Source organism: Phyllostomus hastatus, unplaced genomic scaffold, assembly GCF_019186645.2.
Source record: "Phyllostomus hastatus isolate PE091 unplaced genomic scaffold, TTU_PhHast_1.1 phas_scaffold_12, whole genome shotgun sequence".
NCBI classification, from domain to species: domain Eukaryota; kingdom Metazoa; phylum Chordata; class Mammalia; order Chiroptera; family Phyllostomidae; genus Phyllostomus; species Phyllostomus hastatus.
In genome coordinates this window covers 12,674,822-12,694,481 of record NW_025334007.1, presented here as the reverse complement: position 1 = coordinate 12,694,481, position 19,660 = coordinate 12,674,822, and the positions used below count along the sequence as shown (strand labels likewise).

The window sequence follows — 19,660 nt, the reverse complement described above, 5'->3', positions numbered from 1 at the left end:
CAGCATTCTTGCAACAAAACACTTTTTTTTTAAATTTTATTTATTCATTTTTAGAGAGGGGAGGGAGGGAGAGGGAGAGAGAGAGAGAGAAACATCAATGTGCGGTTGCTGGGGGTCATGGCCTGCAACCCAGGCATGTACCCTGACTGGGAATCGAACCTGCGACACTTTGGTGTGCAGCCCGCGTTCAATCCACTGAGCTATGCCAGCCAGGGAAAACATTTTTTTTTAAGAATTACATTTTTGTGATATTAAACACTCACCTGCATCAAAGAAATGAAGGTGGAGAAAAGTCAATGTGAGAAGGAGAAGAGTTTCATGTAGGGAAAGTCCTCCCCTTTTAGAGGTTATGAAAATAAGTTCATCTACTTGTATAAGAACTTAGAAAGTATGGATGGAAAATGCCATGGGAGGCTTAGCAAGATACGTGCTGGGTAGAGGGGATTGGCAGTGACGAGCAGTGCAGTAGGTATAGCAAAGTAGCTAAGAGCTCAGCCAGGAAGCCAGGCAGACCTGGGTTTGTATCCCAGTTCCGCTCTGTGCTTCTCACTGTGTGAATGTGGAAGAGTGATACAAGCTCTCTGTGCCTCAGATTCCTCATCTAAGTGTTGTTGTTAGGATTAAAGACAGTGTATAAAGCACTGTGCCCAGTGCTCGGCACAGAGTAAGCGCCAAACAAATTTTAGTTGCTGTTACTGCTTCTGTGGTGAGGGCTGTTCTTTGGACATGGAATACCTCTATGCTGGGTATTCTGAGGTTCTTGCCTTTGAGAAACTTATCTTCTCTCAAGGAAGATTAAATTATACATGATAACAATGAATTAATTAGGAACCACATTCCTGTGGCACTCAGTATAAATAGAACTTGAGAACAGGGAAGAGAGCATTGTGAGCAGGAGCAGTCAGAAATGACTTTAGGGGCAACTAAAGGTCTGGCTGTGAGCTAGGATGTAGAGAGAGGTTTTGGAAGGCTAAAGAATGAAGACGTGTTCAGTCATGTACTGAATTAGGCACCATGATAGGCTCTAATTAGAAAGATGAAAAAGATGTGCTTCCTGCCCCCTTGGAGTGTGTGGGCTGGGGTGAAGGTCGCACACTTGCCAATGTATAGCTCATTATAATACTGTTTGGCTGCATGCCTGTGCTGTCTAGAGGTGTGCGTGCCTTAGGGACAAAGGGGTGGCACAGTTGGGCAGTGGCTTGTGGAAGGCTCCCAGGGGAGGTGGTATCTGAGCAGAGACTCCTAGGACTTAACTATGGAAAGAAAATGGAGTCAACACCAGAAAAGAGGTTTGGTGGAAGGGCAGAAAAGAACATTGCAAGGAGGAGGAGGGTAAAAAAAAAAAAAAACATTAAATAGCATGGTATGCCACAGGGATTACAACTTGTTCCACCTTGCTGGAATGGAAATGCAGGATTTGGAGTGGTTTTTGTAATAATCCAAGGATGAGGTGAGGAGAGAATGTTCTGGACTGTCAGTGCCAGTGGGAAAGCAGGGGAAGAGTGGGTTTTAAAGGTCCCTCAGCAGTGGAAAGAACAGGGCTTGTGAATTGAAGGACTGAATATAGGAAAAAGAAAGCCTTCAAGGTCGCTTTTCTAGGAGCTCTTTTTCAGAGTACAAAAGAGGACTTTTGAAGACACTGAATTTAACAGATGAGCACACTGAGGCTCCAAGAAGTCGGCTGAGTTTCCCAAGTTTACCCAACTAGATCATGAGGCAATGTCCAGGTCCCCAGCCAGCACTCATTGTACTATATCATGCTGACATGTTGAACTTGAAGTGACCCTGAGCCTTTAAGCAGAGGTGTTCTCCACGAGGTTGGAAAGACTGTCTGGCGCCCAGGTGAGGGGAGGGGCAGGAGAAGCCATGACTGGAGTCAGAGCAGTGGTTAGAGGAGCCCCAAAGGAGTCCTTCTAGAGAGGAGAGAACCTCTAGTGCTTACAGAGATCTCTAGAGCCTGGCAGGGGCACATAGACAATAAGGTCAATCCCAGGTAAAGTATGCCAGCACTAAGTGAAGTGTAAACAGAGAAGTAGGACAAACAAAAAGCTTTAACTTAGAAAAAAGGACAAGTGGACTGGCGCTTTGAGAGTTCCAGAAAAAAGACTTTTGTGAACATGGTAGAAATAGACTAATTATAAAGTTACTGTGGGTTAAGCACAGACCCATACTGTTACAGGATGTTAAGTCCAGTTTAGGATGTCCAGTGCCAAGCTGCAAGACAGTACAAGTTTAAAGGCACAGAGGCGGCAGACTGCTTGACAAGTAACTAAAGCCTCATGTGAATAAGTGAGGGGAATCACTTTCTTGCAAAGCATTGTGGCTACCTTCAGGAGTTAAGGAGACTGGACTGGCACTATCATTTGAGAGTTTAGGTGAGATGTAAAGCATTTGTTTTCTAAACTACTTTTTTAGAAGCCTTTGTAAACAATACAGGTGATAAAATTCATCTGAGATCTTGTCATAGAGTAGAAAGAAGAAAGGCTACATTGGATGATTTCCTGCCTAGAATCCTTTCATAGTACATTGGGGACTGATGGGGAGAAAGACAAAGAGACTCAGGTTTGAAATTTTAAATAAAATGTTTTTGTAACATCACATAAGGCTCAAGATAATATGCAATGCAGCTGACTCCTCTTATTGGCTTGGTAATTTTGTCCCTTAATCTTTTTTTTTTTCCTAAGGGTAGAAAATGCTGCCTTTTCCCTCATTGAACACCATTGTGGACCCACGCTGCTCTTAGCTTGTGAATCATTTCCTTGACAGAAATAAGTAGTGTCTCCCGAGATGAGCAGTGTCATAATAATGGTTAAGAAAATGCATGAGCCCTAGCTGGTGTGGCTCAGTGGATTGAGCAGTGGCCTGGGAACCAAAGGGTCGTTGGCTTGATTCCCAGTCAGGGAACATGCCTGGGTTGTGGGCCAGGTCCCCAGGAGGGGGCACATAAGAGGCAACCACCCATTGATGTTTCTGTCCCTCTCTTTCTCCCTTCCCCTCTGTCTAAAAAGAAATAAATAAAATCTTTTAGAAGAAAAGAAAATATATGAAATATAAGTACTGTTATCCTACAGAAGATGCAGAAGTAAACTTAAGTGCATAAACTATAGTAGTTAGAGAAGTTTTAAGACAGAATTTATTAAGACTAGTTATTCTATTCCTCTATATAGCCAAAGAACTTTAGTTTTCATCCGAATATGCCATATAATCCTTCATGAAAAATAGTTTTGGATCTGCTCAGTTCTTTTTGGAGAACTCAGCCTAAAATCTTCTAGATAAATTTTAGATTAACTAATAGAATCTGTAATTAGAGTGCTGCACAGAACCATGACTATCTAGATATTAGGAAGATCATTTTTTTGTTTTTAATAATTAATTGAACTATTTTCAGAGTAATTCATTCCCTGATCGCCTTAACTTTAATGAGAATTTCACTTTCCATCTGTGTGACACTTGTTTGATTTATTTTACATTCATCAGATGACTCAGTCTTTTATGGGACAATTTTTGTTTTAACCCACTAACATTTTCTCTTTTAGTCGGTTAAGGTACTGGTTATACCAATAAAGCCCATGGCAATTTAGGTGATTTTCATCATTTATAAGGACACTCTTATAAATCCTTTTATATTTGACTTCCAGCCTGGGGAACAGCATCCTCCAGAGATGACTGTGGCAAGATCTTCTGTTAAAGAACCCTCCAGAGAAGGCAACCCTTCATTCCATGCGCGGCAGAAATCTGAGGTCTGCATTATCCAGAGTTGCTACCTTATATGATACAACCTTTCTGTAAAGATTGGTCATTTGACATCATTACAGCGTATCTTTCATTTTTTTTATTTTGCTTTTTTTATTACTTTTTTTTATTGTTCAAGTACAGTTGTCTCCATTTCCTCCCAACTCCTGCCCACCCTAGCCTATCTTTTAAAATTTATCCATACCTAATCTCCCACAAATAATTTGAACTGGCTTATAAAGTAGTTTCCTTCATACCATAATTCTGAGTTTTCTCTTTAAAAAATCCTGGAGTAAATTATAGATCAATGAGGTGCTATTCTAAGTTCACAGGCCATTTACTTTTATATAAACCTGTTTCCTCTCAGGGTGGAGCATATCATGATCCCCACTCTGATGATGGCACTGCCCCCAAAGAAAATAGACATCTGTACAATGATCCCGTTCCGAGGAGAGTTGGCAGCTTCTACCGAGGTAAGCCTGGCCGCTGACACCCAACAGGGTCCTCTCTCCTCTGCCCCTCACTGCACCTCCTGTCCACACCCCTCACTACATTTCACTGCCCTGGCTTCAGGTCCATGTAATTCACCTACTGTCATCTTCCAACGCTTCTCCCAGCTTCTAGTCTTGTTTCAAGTCCTCTAGGCTTCTGACTTAGGTTCTTTGAGTATTCTTCCTGTTTTCAAGGTCATCAAAATAGTGTATGGAATGACCTTTCTGAAGCCATATTCTGACCATACCACTCATTGATTCAATTAAGTGATAAAATACTTATCGATGTCACCTGTGGATCTAAGACTGTTCTAGTTTAGATCATGGCAGTGAACATGACAGTTGAAGCTTATCACCCTCACAGAGCTCACATCCTCATGGAAAGAGAGCACTATTAAATGTAATAATTATCTTGAGAAATAAAATGGAATAAATGCTATAGGAAAAAAAATAGAACAAGGCAACTCATTGCCCACCACCCCCACCTACAGTTCTCTATCTCTCACCTGCTGGGAGTCCTCTGGCAGCTTCCCGTTAGCATCAGGACAAAATCTGAATTCCCTAGGACAGCATTCCAGGCTTTCCATTCCTGAGCCCTGCCATCCTTTTTGGCTGTTCCTCTTCTCTCGTGCCCAGCCTGTGGGACTCACAGGGGCCACCCCCTCCTGTAGCCTAAAACTCACTCTTTTCCCTGCTTGCATAGCTTGGCCCTGTCCCTTTTAAGATTCTACTCTGGGGTCTTCTGCAGTGTGATGTCTTCCCTGCCCACCCAGATGAATCGCAGTGTTTCCTCCCCTGTCCCACCCATGGTTCCTTGTTTAGACCTCTAACATGACACAGGCCACATGGTGCTGATTCTTTGCCTGCATTTCTCTCTCACAAGCTTGTGAGGCCCTTTATCTTTTCCTCTTTCACCCTCATTGACTAGCATACTGCCTGACAGTTTCATTAATATTTATTGATTGAATAAAAGAAAATCTTAAAGTGTACTTGCACAGCCTTAAAAATGTACTTCTCTGTTTAATAGACAACCAAAACAGATGCTTTGGGGGATGTATCAGTTTAGGAGATGTTGACAGAGAAAGGCATCCCCTTTGATGAGCTGTGTAGAAACAGAGTGGGAGCCCCTGGGGAGCCCCAGCCTATAGTAAGGAGACAGACAGCAAGCCCACCAGGGTGGGGCAAGGTCCTGGGTCTGGGAGGCTCAACTTTTCACAGTCTTCAAGGGTCACCACGACCTTCTACCAATGCCCATATTCACATTGTCTGGCTTCTCACTATTGTGTTAATTTGGGAGGACAGCTGGCAAGGGGCAGGGATGGGGGCGGGAGGTCATGGACAGCTGCTCAGTCATTTTAACCAGGAACTGGAGCTAAATAAATATATCCAAGTGTTATTAAGGACTAAATGTATGTTGAATGACCAGGCTACTCTGTTCCCTCCCAGTTCCACCTTTGAAAAAAGCATAAATGCCATTTAGTGTATTTTTTTTCTCATGCCGTGGTTACTTTAGAATCTTATGAGACTAAAATTTTAATTCAGATTACAGTTACTTAAAACGAGTCTTGTAGTATACATGAGCAAAAGCCTTTTCTTCTATCACTGTAAGTTTTATTTCTGAAATGAACCATACATGTGCTATTTCTATAGATGTCTGTGGAATATAATATAAAATGTTAACAAAATTCTAATCAGTCTGAAAGCAGTTTTATTTTGATTTCAAATAAATTAAATCAGTTAATATCAGCAAAACCCCTCATTTGTCTTCCTTATAATCCACTTCAGAGTTTGGCAGGCAGAACATTTTTATTTTAGAAAGTCTAGAAATAGAAAACATTTAACTAGGTGAACATCTGGAGACAGCTGCCATTTCAATGATGCTACTAAATCTTAACTGGATGAAGATTTAGTGGTATCACTGAAATGATAAATGTTTCCAGAATACTTCCCGTTTTCAGTCCTATTGGTCAAGAGTCAAGTGAAATGATATCATTTATCTTTATATACAGCCTGTATATTCCTTTTGTGATGAAATTTGCAATACGTTTTGATTTATGACCAAGCTTAGGAATTGACAGAAAAAATAGTAACCCCCACCTAAAAAGCAGAAAAATATTTACTGAAATAAATTGTGGTTTATCTTTCTGTTTATTCCTGGGTTTAGAACATAGAGAAGAAATTGTATTCTTGTGTAAGTAACCAAATTTCTTTGGAATTTAGTTTAAAATATATATAATTGATGCTACCTCCCAAGTGTCAAGGCTTAAACGGTAGTTTGTATATTCTAGCACACATACAAGGCCTGTCCAGAAAGTAACCAGCCATGTGCTCTGAAAAATAGAGACATTTATTGAAGAAGATACAAGAAACATTGTACATAGGACAATGACGCCTCAGTCCCCTTTAAAGTATAGGCACCTTGAAACCTTACACAGTTCTCCCAGTCGCCATCAGCTACCCTGTCATATTTTGCTGAATCTCATCAATGGTCTGAAATCTCGCCCCTTTCAAAGGTGATTTTAGTTTTGGGAAAAGCCAGAAGTCAGAGGGGGCCAAATCTGGGCTGTAGTGGGACTGAGTCACTTGGGTGACTTGATGTTTCCCCAAAAAACTCTGCACAAGATGTGATGCATAAGTGGGTGTGTTGTTGTGAAGAAGCTGCCAATCACAGTTGCCCATAACTTCAGCCTTCTGAATCATCCAGATACCGTGGAAGAATGTTCAAGCTTAACATAAAATTTGGTGCAGATTTGTTGCTCTACTCGCTGAAGTCATTTTGAATGTGACGACCACACAGTACACATGCTTACTCAATGGTATCTACTGCCCCTACTGACTAGTACGGTAAAGTTGTCATTGTTCATGCATGTGTATTCCGGTCTAGTCTCCTTGGATGCTAGGTTACATCAGTGTCATGCAAACCGTTCTTGTTATATTAACAATGGCTGGCCTTTTTTCTGGACAGACCTCGTATTGTTAAGAATCACTTCAGACTAAGAATAGATTTTGCATAGTTGGGTCTATGATGTAAAAAAGCCTCAACTCCAAAGAATGTCAAAACAGTGAAGGGAGGCTATCATATTCATACTTTTAAATATCCTACAATGTTTTTCAATTTATCAGCCAATGGGTCCATTTATATTGCCTGGTGATATGATATATATTTCCTGGTGTTAACTTACCCTCCCAAGTTGCTCTTGTAAGCAGTGCCGGTAGGGAGAATGTTCCCTGGAGTGTCTCCACCCTCAGAAAACACAGAAGTTATCTGAAGGGCAGATGAGGATTTTGACTTATCTGTTTATTTGTGTGAGAAAAACTGCAGTAGAATAACTTGAATCCTGCTTTGACCAATAGATTACATCAGTGACTTTCTTTATTTAGTGCCATCTCCACGTCCAGATAATTCTTTCCATGAAAATAATGTGTCAACTAGAGTTTCTTCCCTACCATCAGACAGCAGTTCTGGAACTAACCACTCCAAAAGACAACCAGCATTTGAACCATGGTAAGTATTTTGGTTTGTTTTTACTCTTAATGTTTTCTAACTTGAGATTTGAGATTTCAAAGAAATTCTGGATAAACTTTTGAGCATTCTTCCTCCCGTTAGGCTTTTCTTTCCCAAGAGAGATTGTTTGGTGTGGAAAATGTGATTTGTCATTATTTGTAATGGTTTCTGTCAAGTTTAGAATTTGTATTAAATAATATATAAAAGAAAAAAAGTCTCCCAGATCAGTAAATACCTCATAAGTCTTCCATTGCATTCTTCTGACATGACTGATGTCTTTCACTGTCTCCTCTTTTGTTGCTATTGAATCACCTAGCAGACACTTTGCTTAGCACTTTGTATGCATAGTCTCACACTCAGTTCTCACAGTCAGCCTTTGAAGTAGGAATGGCTCCCATTCTACAGATGAGCAGACGCAGTTTAGAAAAGGTAAGGAGCTTGCCTGGTGCTGGACAGCCAGTAACAGCAACCAGGGTGTAGACCGACATGGGTTCTGACTCCATAGCTCCTATCTTTCACCTCTATGCCACCTGACTTTTGTCAGGGTGAAAAGATAGAAATGGGGGAACAACTCTTTATGCTACCATGAAAGCATAATGGTAGCCAGACATTAAAATGATGTGCCAACTTTGCTTGTCCTTGTATCTTTTTGTGTCATGTGTAATAAAAATTTAGGGAGATAATTATAACTCATGTCAGGGGTCCCCAACCCCCGGGCCACTAGCAAAGTTTGCCTAAGGTCTGCCTTCTTCCCCCCAACCTGAGCTCTGCCCCCTGTCCCCCTCCCTGCCCCAGTCTGTGGAAAAACTGGTCCCTGGTGCCAAAGGTTGGAGACCACTGACATATATGAAGTCTCATTAGATCTATCTAGGAGTAAGAACTTTTAAAAAAATAGTAATGTGGACTTTGTATTCTCGACTGCTCAGAATCCAGATGTGAGGGGTGCTTACGTGTACTTCATAAAACTACCTACCAAGTCCTCCACCAGTAGAATCAATGGTACATCACGATAACACACTGAATTTAGAATGAGACCAGTCTGTCAGAGAGCCCATCTCTGGTGTGTGTTGCCAGAAGTCACAGAGGGCCTTAGGTCAGTTTTCCTAACCCTATGTGGTTTCACAATTTGGACCCTGTTGGCAGGGTTATGTCAAAGATTCATTGTTACTGTGCCCAGTGGTGAAAATAATGTAATTATTTTTAAAACGGTAAGATTTTTAAAGCTATAAATACTTTTTCATTTATAAGCACACTTTACATCCATTGCCTTATTTATAAAATGACAAGTCTTAACATTAGTGACTAAGACAGTAGACTTTGGAAATAAATAGGGTATCTTCATTAATGTCACCTTCTGGCTATGTGACTTTAACCTCTTTGCACCTTGGTTTCCTTATCTGTAAAATGGGGCTAGGAAGAGCACCTCCTTCATAGGGTTAATGTGATCATTAATTGGGATAAACCACCAAAAGTGCCGAGAGTAGAGGTCCCCAACCTCTGGGCCATGCACTGGTACTGGTCTGGGCCTGTTAGCACCCGGACTGCACAGCAGGAGTTCAGCTTGAATGTAATGTGCTTGAGTCATCCCAAAACCATGCTCCCCACCCTGGTCCACGGGAAAATTGTGTTCCACAAAACTGGTCCCTGGTGCCAAAAATGTTGGGGATGGTTGACCCAGAGCAATGACTTGCTAACATCAGCAGTTTTTACCATTTATGTCCTCTAACTTCAATATGGCTTGTCAGGTGTCTCCCTGCCACTTATGTTGCTCGTAAACTTTGGTGCATTCTTTCTTCATGTGACTGTAGATAAGATCTCCTATACATTAACTCCTCTACATAATGCCTCTCTCCTCTCTTCAATTCTCCTTCATGCTGCTTCCAGAACAGTTATCCTAAAGCCCCCAAAGTCTGACCCTCTGTGAAACCTGTGGGTCTCCTGCCTTGTGTCTGTGAGCAGCTTGAAGTCTCCTTGTTTATTTTGCCCTGCAGTTCCAACATCTAACATGGGGCCTGGCACATATAAAGTATTCTGTAAAGGTTGGTTGACTTTGATTCTGTTGGTTTTATTTCCTTCCCTTTTTTAGGTGAGTCTTTTGAATTCTCTCTTTCCTCTTGACTGCTTAGAGAAATAGTTGTTGTGTGAGTCTTGTGACTATTCAGGAAGCAGACTATTACTACTCCCCACCCTGCATCAGCATCCCCCCACCTCCACCATTTTATCAGCCCTAGATAATGTGTCAGATGACACATTAGCTGGATGATCCTTCTTAAATCTTCTGTCCCTGAGATTTATGTGATCACCCCTTGACCTTCGCTTGTGATACTTCTCTTAGATCTGTCTATTGCTGTACAATTAGCTCAGCTCAGCACATAACTATTGACTGAACCAGGTGGAACTACAGGGTCAAGAATTCAAATTTGAGATATATTATGGGGCATACTCTTACCCATTGGGTACAGTATTGGTTGTAAATGTTCAAGTCTCTCTCTTCATTCTTTTGTACAATACACAACTTTTCAGGGGCCTGTGTTCTTGGCAGCTTCTCTCCATCTCTGTCTCTCCCTGAATCTCTCCCCTAGGCTTTTCTCCCTTTAGTTTCTCTGTTAGTTCTCTGTATGTGTATGTTTCAGTGTAGTTTCTCCCTCTCTTTTTTCTTTTTCTGTCTCCTCTCCCACTTGGGCTCTTTCTCTCTCTGTGTGTCTCTGACTTCCTTCTGTGCCTTTTGTGATGCATGCACACTCAAGCTTTACTCCTAGCTTTCATCCTCTAGGTCAGGGATAATTTATTTTCTTTTCTGTTTTGGCCTCGGGGATCTTTCCCTGCCTGGATTGTGGCCCCACCACCTCTGCTCCACTTCAGTTTGAAGATGTTTTCCTCATCATTCCCCCTCTACCCCAGGCCCTAGTTTATCCAGTACCTCTGAAAAGACACTGCGGAAAGTCTTTGATTCATCTTCCCTGTGTTTGGGGTCATCATGAGGAACAAAAGATACTGGGCTTTTGTGCTGCTCCTCTTTCCTTACCCTGTTCCACCCCCCCCCCCCCGTTCTCTCACTTCCATCTTGTTAGATAGACTCTTCTTCCCATCTCACATGCTGCTCCTCCTACGACCAGTGTTTCAAGCCTTCACTTCCTCTCTTGCCAGCGGTAACATTCTTCTAGTAACACCCATTCCCTTCCTGAGGCTGCAGTCACATGTGCCCCTTAAAGATTTCCTGGATTGGCAGAAAGCTCTTTTACTACTGACACTTGACAGACCTTTGAGATTTCATTAGACTTCCATTCTTGTTGGAAAGACGTTCTACCTGTTAATCTGAATACTTTTCTGTACAGACCCCAGTATGGGAGGACATAAGCTATAGCATAAGCAAATAATTCTTTAATCTCTGGAGGTTGCAGAACATTAAAAGTAGCATTGCTAGTTGGACTTGATGCTCTCTGAGGTTCCTTTCAATGCTAAGAGTCCTGCTTTTGTGATTTCAGCCAACTACACTGTTCTGCCGGGTTCTCTAGGACCCTCACATGACTGAATGCTATGGCCTGGAATTGAGTTTAGCGCAGTCTGTCTTTAGGCCTCATGCAAGAGGGTTTCATCTCCTTAATCTCAAAAGTGCTTGTCAAAAGAAAGATCAAATTCCCGGGGTCTAGGCCCAGTCTGTCACTGGGATGAGACTATAACACTGCACTTAAAGTATCTTTAACTTTTCAGTTATTTTATTCTCACCCATTACATCACATCGAAGTTTTTCAGCTTTCAAAATTGTAAATGAATTATTCATTGTTCCAATACTCGTTATTTTATTGGTTGTGTTGTATTATAAAACTTTCAATTCAGAACTTGGGACTCAATCAAACTTCAGGTCCTGATGAGTTTCAGGAACACATGGGCCTACAGTACATGCATTTACTTCCTTGGGATCTCCATTACCTTTTATTTTTTTTTAGTGTATTTTATTGATTATGCTATTACAGTTGTCCCATTTCTCCCCTTCACTCCCCTCCCCCATGCACACCCTCTCCCACCCACATTCCCCCCCTTTAGTTCATGTCCATGTGTCCTAAGTTCTTTAGCTTCTACATTTCCCATACTATTCTTGCCCTCCCCCTGTCTATTTTCTCCCTGCCATCTATGCTACTTATTCTCTGTACCTTTTCCCCCTCTCTCCTCCTCCCACTCCCCTGTTGCTAACCCTCCATGTGATCCCCATTTCTGTGGTTCTGTTCCTGTTCTAGTTGTTTACTTAGTTTGTTTTTGTTTTAGGTGTGGTTATTAATAACTGTGAGTTTGCCATCTTTTTACTATTCATATTTTTTATCTTCTTTTTCTTAGATAAGTCCCTTTAACATTTCAGATAATAAGGGCTTGGTGATGATGAACTCTGTTAACTTGACCTTATCTGGGAAGCACTTTATCTGCCCTTCCATTCTAAATGAAAGCTTTGCTGGATAGAGCAATCTGGGATGTAGATCCTTGCCTTTCATGACTTGGAATACTTCTTTCCAGCCCCTTCTTGCCTGTAAGGTCTCTTTTGAGAAATCAGTTGACAGTCTGATGGGAACTCCTTTGTAGGCGACTGTCCCCTTACCTCTTGCTGCTTCTAGAATTCTCTCCCTCATTTTAATCTTGGGTAATGTAATTATGATGTGCCTTGGTGTGTTCCTCCTTGGGTCCAACTTCTTTGGGACTCTGAGCTTCCTGGACTTCCTGGAAGTCTATTTCCTTTGCCATATTGGGGAAGTTCTGTTTTATTATTTGTTCAAATAACCTTTCCACTTGTTGCTCTTTCTCTTCTCCTTCTGGTACCCCTATAATTCGGATGTTGGAATGTTTAAAGATGTCCTGGAGGTTCATAAGCCTCTCCTCATTTTTTGAATTCTTATTTCTTCATTCTTTTCTGATTGTATGTTTTTTTCTTCCTTCTGGTCCACTCCATTGATTTGAGACCCAGCTTTCTTTCCAACACTATTGGTTCCCTGTGCATTTTTCTTCATTTCACTTGGTGTAGCCTTCATTTTTTCATCTAATTTGTGACCAAAATCAACCAGTTCTGTGAGCATCCTGATCACCAGTGCTTTGAACTATGCATCTGATAGGTTGGCTATCTCTTGGTCGCTTAAAAGTATTGGCTGTGGGGCTTTGATTTGTTCTTCCATTTGAGCATGTGGGTTTTTTGTTTTGTTTTGTTTTGTTTTTTGGACTGGTCGCACCTGTTATGTAATGAGGGGCGGAGCCTTAGGTGTTCACCGGGGCAGGGCAACCGCGTCACTGGGTTGTGATGCTGTATGTGGGGGTGGGGCCAGAGGGAACAATGGAGCTTGCTCCACTCTCTGTCGGATATCGGTCCCCTCTGCCACTTTCCACAAGCAGATCAGGCTTGGTGCTAGTTCTGGTGCTAGTTCTAAGGTGGGTGGGCTTGTGTACGTTCTAGGACCCTGTGGGTCTCTCCAACGAACTCTCCTGTGAGGCTGGGAGTCTCTTCGGCACCTCAATTTCCACAAGTATTTTCAATTGGTGCTTTAGGCTTTATTTCCCAGCACTGGGGCCCTGGGTTGTGCAGTCTGTCTGGCTGCCCGTTTTCACCTGGTTTATCTGTGCTCGAATGTGTGACTGCGGATAGCCAGCTGCCTTGCGCGCCTCACTGGGTCTGCTCGTTGCCTCCCCACACCCAGGGTCTGCCACTGGGGTCTGCTAGTCGCCGCCTGGGCCCTGCATGGCTGGGTCTGCCAGCCACCGCTTTTTCCTGCCGCAACCCCTCTCTGCCAACCGCCCACTCCGTCCCTCTTACCAGTCTGGATGAATGGTTGTTGGACTTCCATACGGTTGAATTTTCTGTCTGTTCTGGTTGGTTTTTTTTTTTTCTAAATTTTTGTTGTCCTTAATTTTGGTTGTGAAAGGAGGCACAGTGTGTCCACCTGCGCCTCCATCTTGGCCGGAAGTCCTGGGATCTCCATTACCTTTTAGGCTAAACACCTTAGAAGAACTGATCATTGCTTCTTTAAACAGCCATGGTGTTTACTTCCTATTTCTCCCTCCTTCCACCCCCACTTTTGATGTTGAGTTCTTGTTTTTTAAAATAAATTTTTTGTGTAGCTTATAAAACTGTTTTTTATTATATCTGCAGTACATTTTGGTGTTGCAACTAAAAAGAAGAAATGATAAATCACCAAAATAATTTCTCTTGCCCAGAGATGATAGCTGTTGACATTTTGTTTTATTTCTTCCTGCCTTTTAAAAATATATACATGTGCACATGTATCCCTTTTTTTAAAAATATAGTTAGTCTCATATTATATAGAAAGTTTTTTGAATTCTGCTATTTTCACTTAGTATTATAGTTTGGATATTCCTTCATATTAGTGAAAATTCTTTGACAATGTGATCTATTTTTAATAGCTTCATGCTGTTTTCTATCATGCAGATCTGTAATAGTTTATAGAGGTGTTTTCTGCCTTCACACAGATTTAACAAGTAAAGGATGCTGATTTGTTCATGTTTTTTCTTAGATGTTTTAGTAACTTCTTTGCTGTTAGTTGTTCCAAAGCCATAAGTATGAACAAACTTTGTCACCTTTAATGTTTCTACTCTTAATTTTAGGGAATAGTTAGTAGAAGGAATCCAGCAATTTGAGAAAATGGTTTTCCGCAGTCATATAGATATTGAAATTTAAAGTAGAGCCAATGGAATGTGCCTTTTTGAAAAATAGTACCAGTTGGCTTGTTTTTTAAAAACTGTAAATTAAGTTATATAGGTCCTATGTTAACAAACAAGTAACCAACTTGTTGGGGCCAAGGTATCTTGTTTGCTGTCATTTAATATCTTCTATTTGTATTGAAATGCCTGGGTGGTGTCAGTGATATGAAGCTTAATGTCAGTATTTCGAATTAGAGGCTTCCCCCCCCTTCAGAAGAACCCTTTGTATTAAGCATTTTTCCTGGCCATGTTTTTTTCTTACCTTATCTATTTTTATTTAGTTTTAATAAATAGATAAGATTTTTATGAAGGAATTTTTCTAGTTTCATGTAATTCTTACTTCTACTTATAATGTTTCTGTAGCAGCATTGATTTTTTTGTGTGTTTGTTTTTTAATGTTCTATACTTTCGCAGGCCAGTAATAATGAACTTGTCAAGCTGGTTTTAAGAAGGTAAACAGAAAAATTAAGATAAGGAAAATGTTTCTGCTTTTTCCCTTGGAGGGTTGCAGAAAAAGCATCCTTTAGACCATGTACTTTTCAAACTCCTAATTCTAAGGTTTTCAACAACATGGAAATGGTCCTGCAGCAGAGTCACAGATAATTTGTATTAATGCTCAAATTGCTAGTTTGAGTCTGTGCCAAAGGCTAATCATTAACCATGGTCCATTAGATTCAGTTCCTCCTATGCTTTTAGGACACTCCTTACCTGTGTGCTTGAATCTTCATGGCTATTTGAACCCAGTGTCATGCACTTTCCATCTTCATTATATTTGTCATACGATGGTAGGAGAACGATTGAAAAATCAATATGATAAAAATGTCTTCCCATTTAGGAAAAGTCCTGAAAACATTAGTCATTCCGAACAACTCAAGGAAAAAGAAAAACAAGGCTTTTTCAGGTCAATGAAAAAGAAAAAGAAGAAATCTCAAACAGTAAGTAGATGGCTCATTTCTATATTCAGTAGCATACTAGTCTACTTTAGTCTGTGGGTACTTTACATTTTGTATGTTGCAATCATACTGCATTATTTTCTTATTGAGACCTGACATGCATACATTGTATGTGTTTCTTTCCCAAATTCTAAACAGCTATCCTCCTGTTACAGAGCTTTTTCCAAATTCAACAGAATCTCCAGGAATGGAAGAAATTTAATTTAGATGAGAGAGAACACTTTAAGCCTTTCTAAATGTCTTATCCATGAGGATTTGTATTCATGTAAAAACGATGCAGCTACAGGATTTATTTCTTTCTGGGGATTAAAGATATGCAAAAACTCAGTAAATGGTTTTGTTTTCTGTTTGATCTTAAAAGTCGTGTAATTAACCATCATTCATTTTTCTCCCCTGGCCGGGTATCCAATTACCATGTTGACAAGTGTACTTCTGGGCTGCAGTCACAGAGAGGAGATAGTATTTGACATTTCAGGGCTTGCTTTAGTAAGAAGATATGTTTATCTGTGATTGAACTGTGAAATGGAACGAGTCTTAGGGAGCCCTCCGCCTGAACCCAGGGCTGGCTCCATGAAACCGTGCACATCACATCACTGAATCACCCAAGCAAGGATTTTGCTGGTTAGTGACTTGAGAAAACATGGGGAAGACAGGCCTCCAGGCCAGCAGGCACTACTTTACCTACGTGAAGCCTGCTTCCCGCTTTGCTTTATGACATCTTCCACACTAGGTAATGTTGAGTTGGCCATTTTAAATGATTTTGTTTCTAGTTTTGCTTTTTATACATGATTAACTCTCATTTATTTAAAAAGGGATTCTAGGATTATGAATCAATGGTAAGTAAAGATGAGATACGTAGATGATAGTAGCAAAGAATAATACTGAAAGTAAGGATTTTTGTCTCACAGATTACCTTTCTAGATTATTCTTTCACTTGCTTATTGTTAATTTATATGTTTTATTATAAAATAAATATGAGCTCATTACAGAAAACTTGAGAGAAAAAAAATGGATCATTTCTAATCTTACCACCCTGTCACAACTAGTATTAGGATCTTGATATATTTCCTCTTAGCTTTTAGCCTTCGTATAAGTTTATGGGAGGAAGATTTTTTTTTTTTAGTTTGTTTTGGATAATAATAATCATTCTAGTACAATTTAAAATTCTGGCTTTTAACAGTATATCTCTCTATCAATATACACAACATGTATGTTACTCCACAAATTTTATTATCTTCATTTTAATGGCTACATGAAGTGTTTATTTTTTTAAAACTGCCTATTGTCTCTAACAGAAACTCACTTAAAGCAGAATGTGAAATCAAAATACCACTCAATCAAATATTACTACATTTGTTATTTAGACTGGATGAACAAAACAGACCTGAATTAAAGTAGAAAAGCTCAAAATATTTACAGTGCTAATAAAATAATACTTTCATCATTGTCTATGGAACATTTGTCCATCATGAACATTGAACTCATACTACTTCCTTTTAACTACTCTTATTTTTATTTTAATGTTTTTGTTCTTAACCTCAGTTCTATAGCCATTTGTGGGGTATTTAAGTGAAAGAAAGTGGCAGAAACCAAGGGACTGACGGTGTTTCGTGTATAGATTAGGCTTTTGATGTCCATCTGTCTGTCTGTCTTAGACCAACATTAAACTTAAAACCTGAGGCTCTCCATGGCCTAAGTCGAGTATATACATGTTGACTGACACTGTTGCTCAGGACCTGGTTCAAATTTTAGATGTTGAAATAGTATAGGTTAGGGCAAATGGGAAAACTATTATTCTCTAAAATCCTTTCCACTTGAATTTACTTTTTTAAGATTTTCATGCATTTCATTTTTAATATGTAAAGTAACTGCAAAATATCTCTATACGGGCCAATATCTTAAGTCTTCTTCCAAACCAGAAGTGTTTAGTACCTCTGGGTTTTCTAGTTGAAAAAGTGTTTTTAAGGACTTTGATATCTAGAGTAAGAGTTCCAAAGAGTACTTAGTATATCCTGCCAGACCTCAGACTCCTAAGCCTGGCATTTTGTTAACTCTGCCCCCTACAAATAAGTAGAAATTAGAATTAAAATTTACTTTTTTAATTTTTTATAACTCAGCAAAAGGAAACTGGGTAAGCAAGCTTTGAAAGATTGAGAGCTTTGTGGCATTTGCATAAGGTTCAAAAAAGGGGAAATCTAATTCCCAATCCACATAGAAAAGCAGGACATTTTAAAGCCTGGATGGATCCTAAATCTAGTTTGACCCTTTTAATTTCACTGATACAGGAACTGCCCAGGCAAGTTGTGACCTGCCTGAAGTTGCGCTATCAAGTTGAGAGAACTAGAAGTGGGTCCTCTTGACTAGCAGGCCCAGCCTCAGTCCCTGCCACCGGCCCACCTCTGCAGAGAGCCTCTGGCCACTTGCTCCTGGGGTCTTTCTTGTGGCCTCCTTAGTGACACAAGTTAAACTCTTACCTGGGATCCCATCATGGGAACAGGAAACTTTGTGAGCTATTTTACTCAAATGTTCTCATATACACATCCATAAAAGATGATGGAGGCCCTGGCTGGTGTGGCTCAGTGGATTGAGCACTGGCATGGGAACCAAAGGGTCACCAGTTCGATTCCCACTCAGGGCACATGCCTGGGTTGCAGGCCAGGTCCCCAGTAGGGGACACGCAAGAGGCAACCACACATTGATGTTTCTCTCCCTCTCTTTCTCTCTTCCTTCCCCTCTCTCTAAAAATAAATGAGTAAAATTTAAAATAAAGTCGATGGGAATACCTTCACATGCATTCTACTTCTCTGACAATTGAGATATCCACAACAGGGAAAAGAAGTGCCAAAAAATGATTTTGTATTGCAAAGGTGCCTTCTTAGACTCAAGCAAATCTGGAAGCCGCCTTGGGAAATCTGGCTTCAGTTCCACATCCAGAGACTTACATAAGTCCTCAGAGCATATGGTGACTCTGCCAACTTGGTAGTTGTACCCGAGTTAGTATCTATCTCAACTTGTAATCATGCTTTGGTTTAAAGACTGAATTTTGTTTCTTCACTTTGAAAGCCCATATTCTGAATTGCATCAGATATTTTCCATGGGGTGAATATTTCTAACAGCATAAAACCATGCTTCTTTGATGGTAGAATCCTGCAACAGTGATCTTTCCAAGTGATGTGTTCTGGTTCAAAAGTTGACCGCATTCAAAGGGGTCTGCAGTACCTGTTTTTTTTGTTTGTTTGTTTTGTTTTCCCCCCAAATAGGCAGATTGCATGGTAGATTATTTAGTTGCTGAGGTTTTCTCTAGCAGTTAGGAAGAGATTCATCAATAGCTCTTTAAACACAATTCTTTATAATAATTATATTTCTGATAATAACTAAATCCTTAAATGTTTTGTAAGCTTAGTATGAATGATGTGTGCAGGTCTCTGTGCATTCCTTCTGTAGGTGTTGATCATGGCCACATGTTCTCTGTATAGAAGTTTTTTGCATGTCTTCAATTACATTGTTGGCATCTTCATGTCTAAGTGAGAAATGACACAGTACCCTCTCTAGATGCACACACAGCACAGGCATTCTCTTGGTGACTTAATATTTCACAAGTTGAGGGCTTCCGAGGGCTAGAAGTTTCAGTAAGAACACCTTTTTTTTTTCTTTTTCTTTTGCAATTAGTTTATTTGTATCTTATATTGCAGACAGATTCCACCAACGGGGAGAATCCAAGCATCAAGAAATCCCTCTTTCCTCTTTTTAATTCAAAGAATCATTTAAAGCATAGTTCTTCTTTGAAAAAGCTTCCTGTAGTCACTCCACCCATGGTACCCATTTTTACGTATGGTAGCCCTGAAAACTGCTCCAGTAAACTTGTTTTACTGATGACAACAGCATGTCTTTTATTTTCATGGGGTCATATTCTCTTTGTGCTAGTTAAGTACCTGAGCCAGTTCCATAAATTCACTGAGATACAAATTCTTTGCCATTCTGGATTTTCTGAATCAGTTAAGGAGGTTGAAGCATAAAAGGCTATTAGGCAAACAAACTAGCGAAAGGCTGGTTTGGGTTGTCTGATTAGCCAGTTGTCGGCAGACAGCATTCATAAAACCCCTTATTTCTTGTAAAGAACTCAATTAACACAGTTCACAAATATCTTTTTGTTTGGCTCACAAAGTGTGTTAACACTTGGTTGGCAGTTTGTTTCTTTCAAACCAAGTTGCATTGACCAAATTAAGTGAGCTAGCCGGCTCCATGAAAAAACAGCTTCTGTTAGTAGGTGATTTTGCTTTTTTCTT

At 40.2% G+C, this 19,660-nt stretch overlaps 1 protein-coding gene across 3 annotated transcripts in view; it reads left to right on the top strand.

Moving 5' to 3' along the window:
- The window catches only part of CDKL5 (cyclin dependent kinase like 5), a 148,638-nt gene that overhangs the window by 124,587 nt on the left and 4,391 nt on the right, over positions 1 to 19,660 (top strand). For 2 of the 3 annotated variants that reach the window (XM_045855813.1, XM_045855814.1), the window contains exons 13-17: positions 3,639 to 3,740; positions 4,100 to 4,205; positions 7,605 to 7,728; positions 15,257 to 15,356; positions 19,067 to 19,189. In XM_045855813.1, the coding sequence (XP_045711769.1) occupies positions 3,639 to 3,740; positions 4,100 to 4,205; positions 7,605 to 7,728; positions 15,257 to 15,356; positions 19,067 to 19,189 (555 nt within the window). The remainder of the gene's footprint in view (positions 1 to 3,638; positions 3,741 to 4,099; positions 4,206 to 7,604; positions 7,729 to 15,256; positions 15,357 to 19,066; positions 19,190 to 19,660) is intronic. The other variant, XM_045855815.1, reaches the window with a different exon arrangement.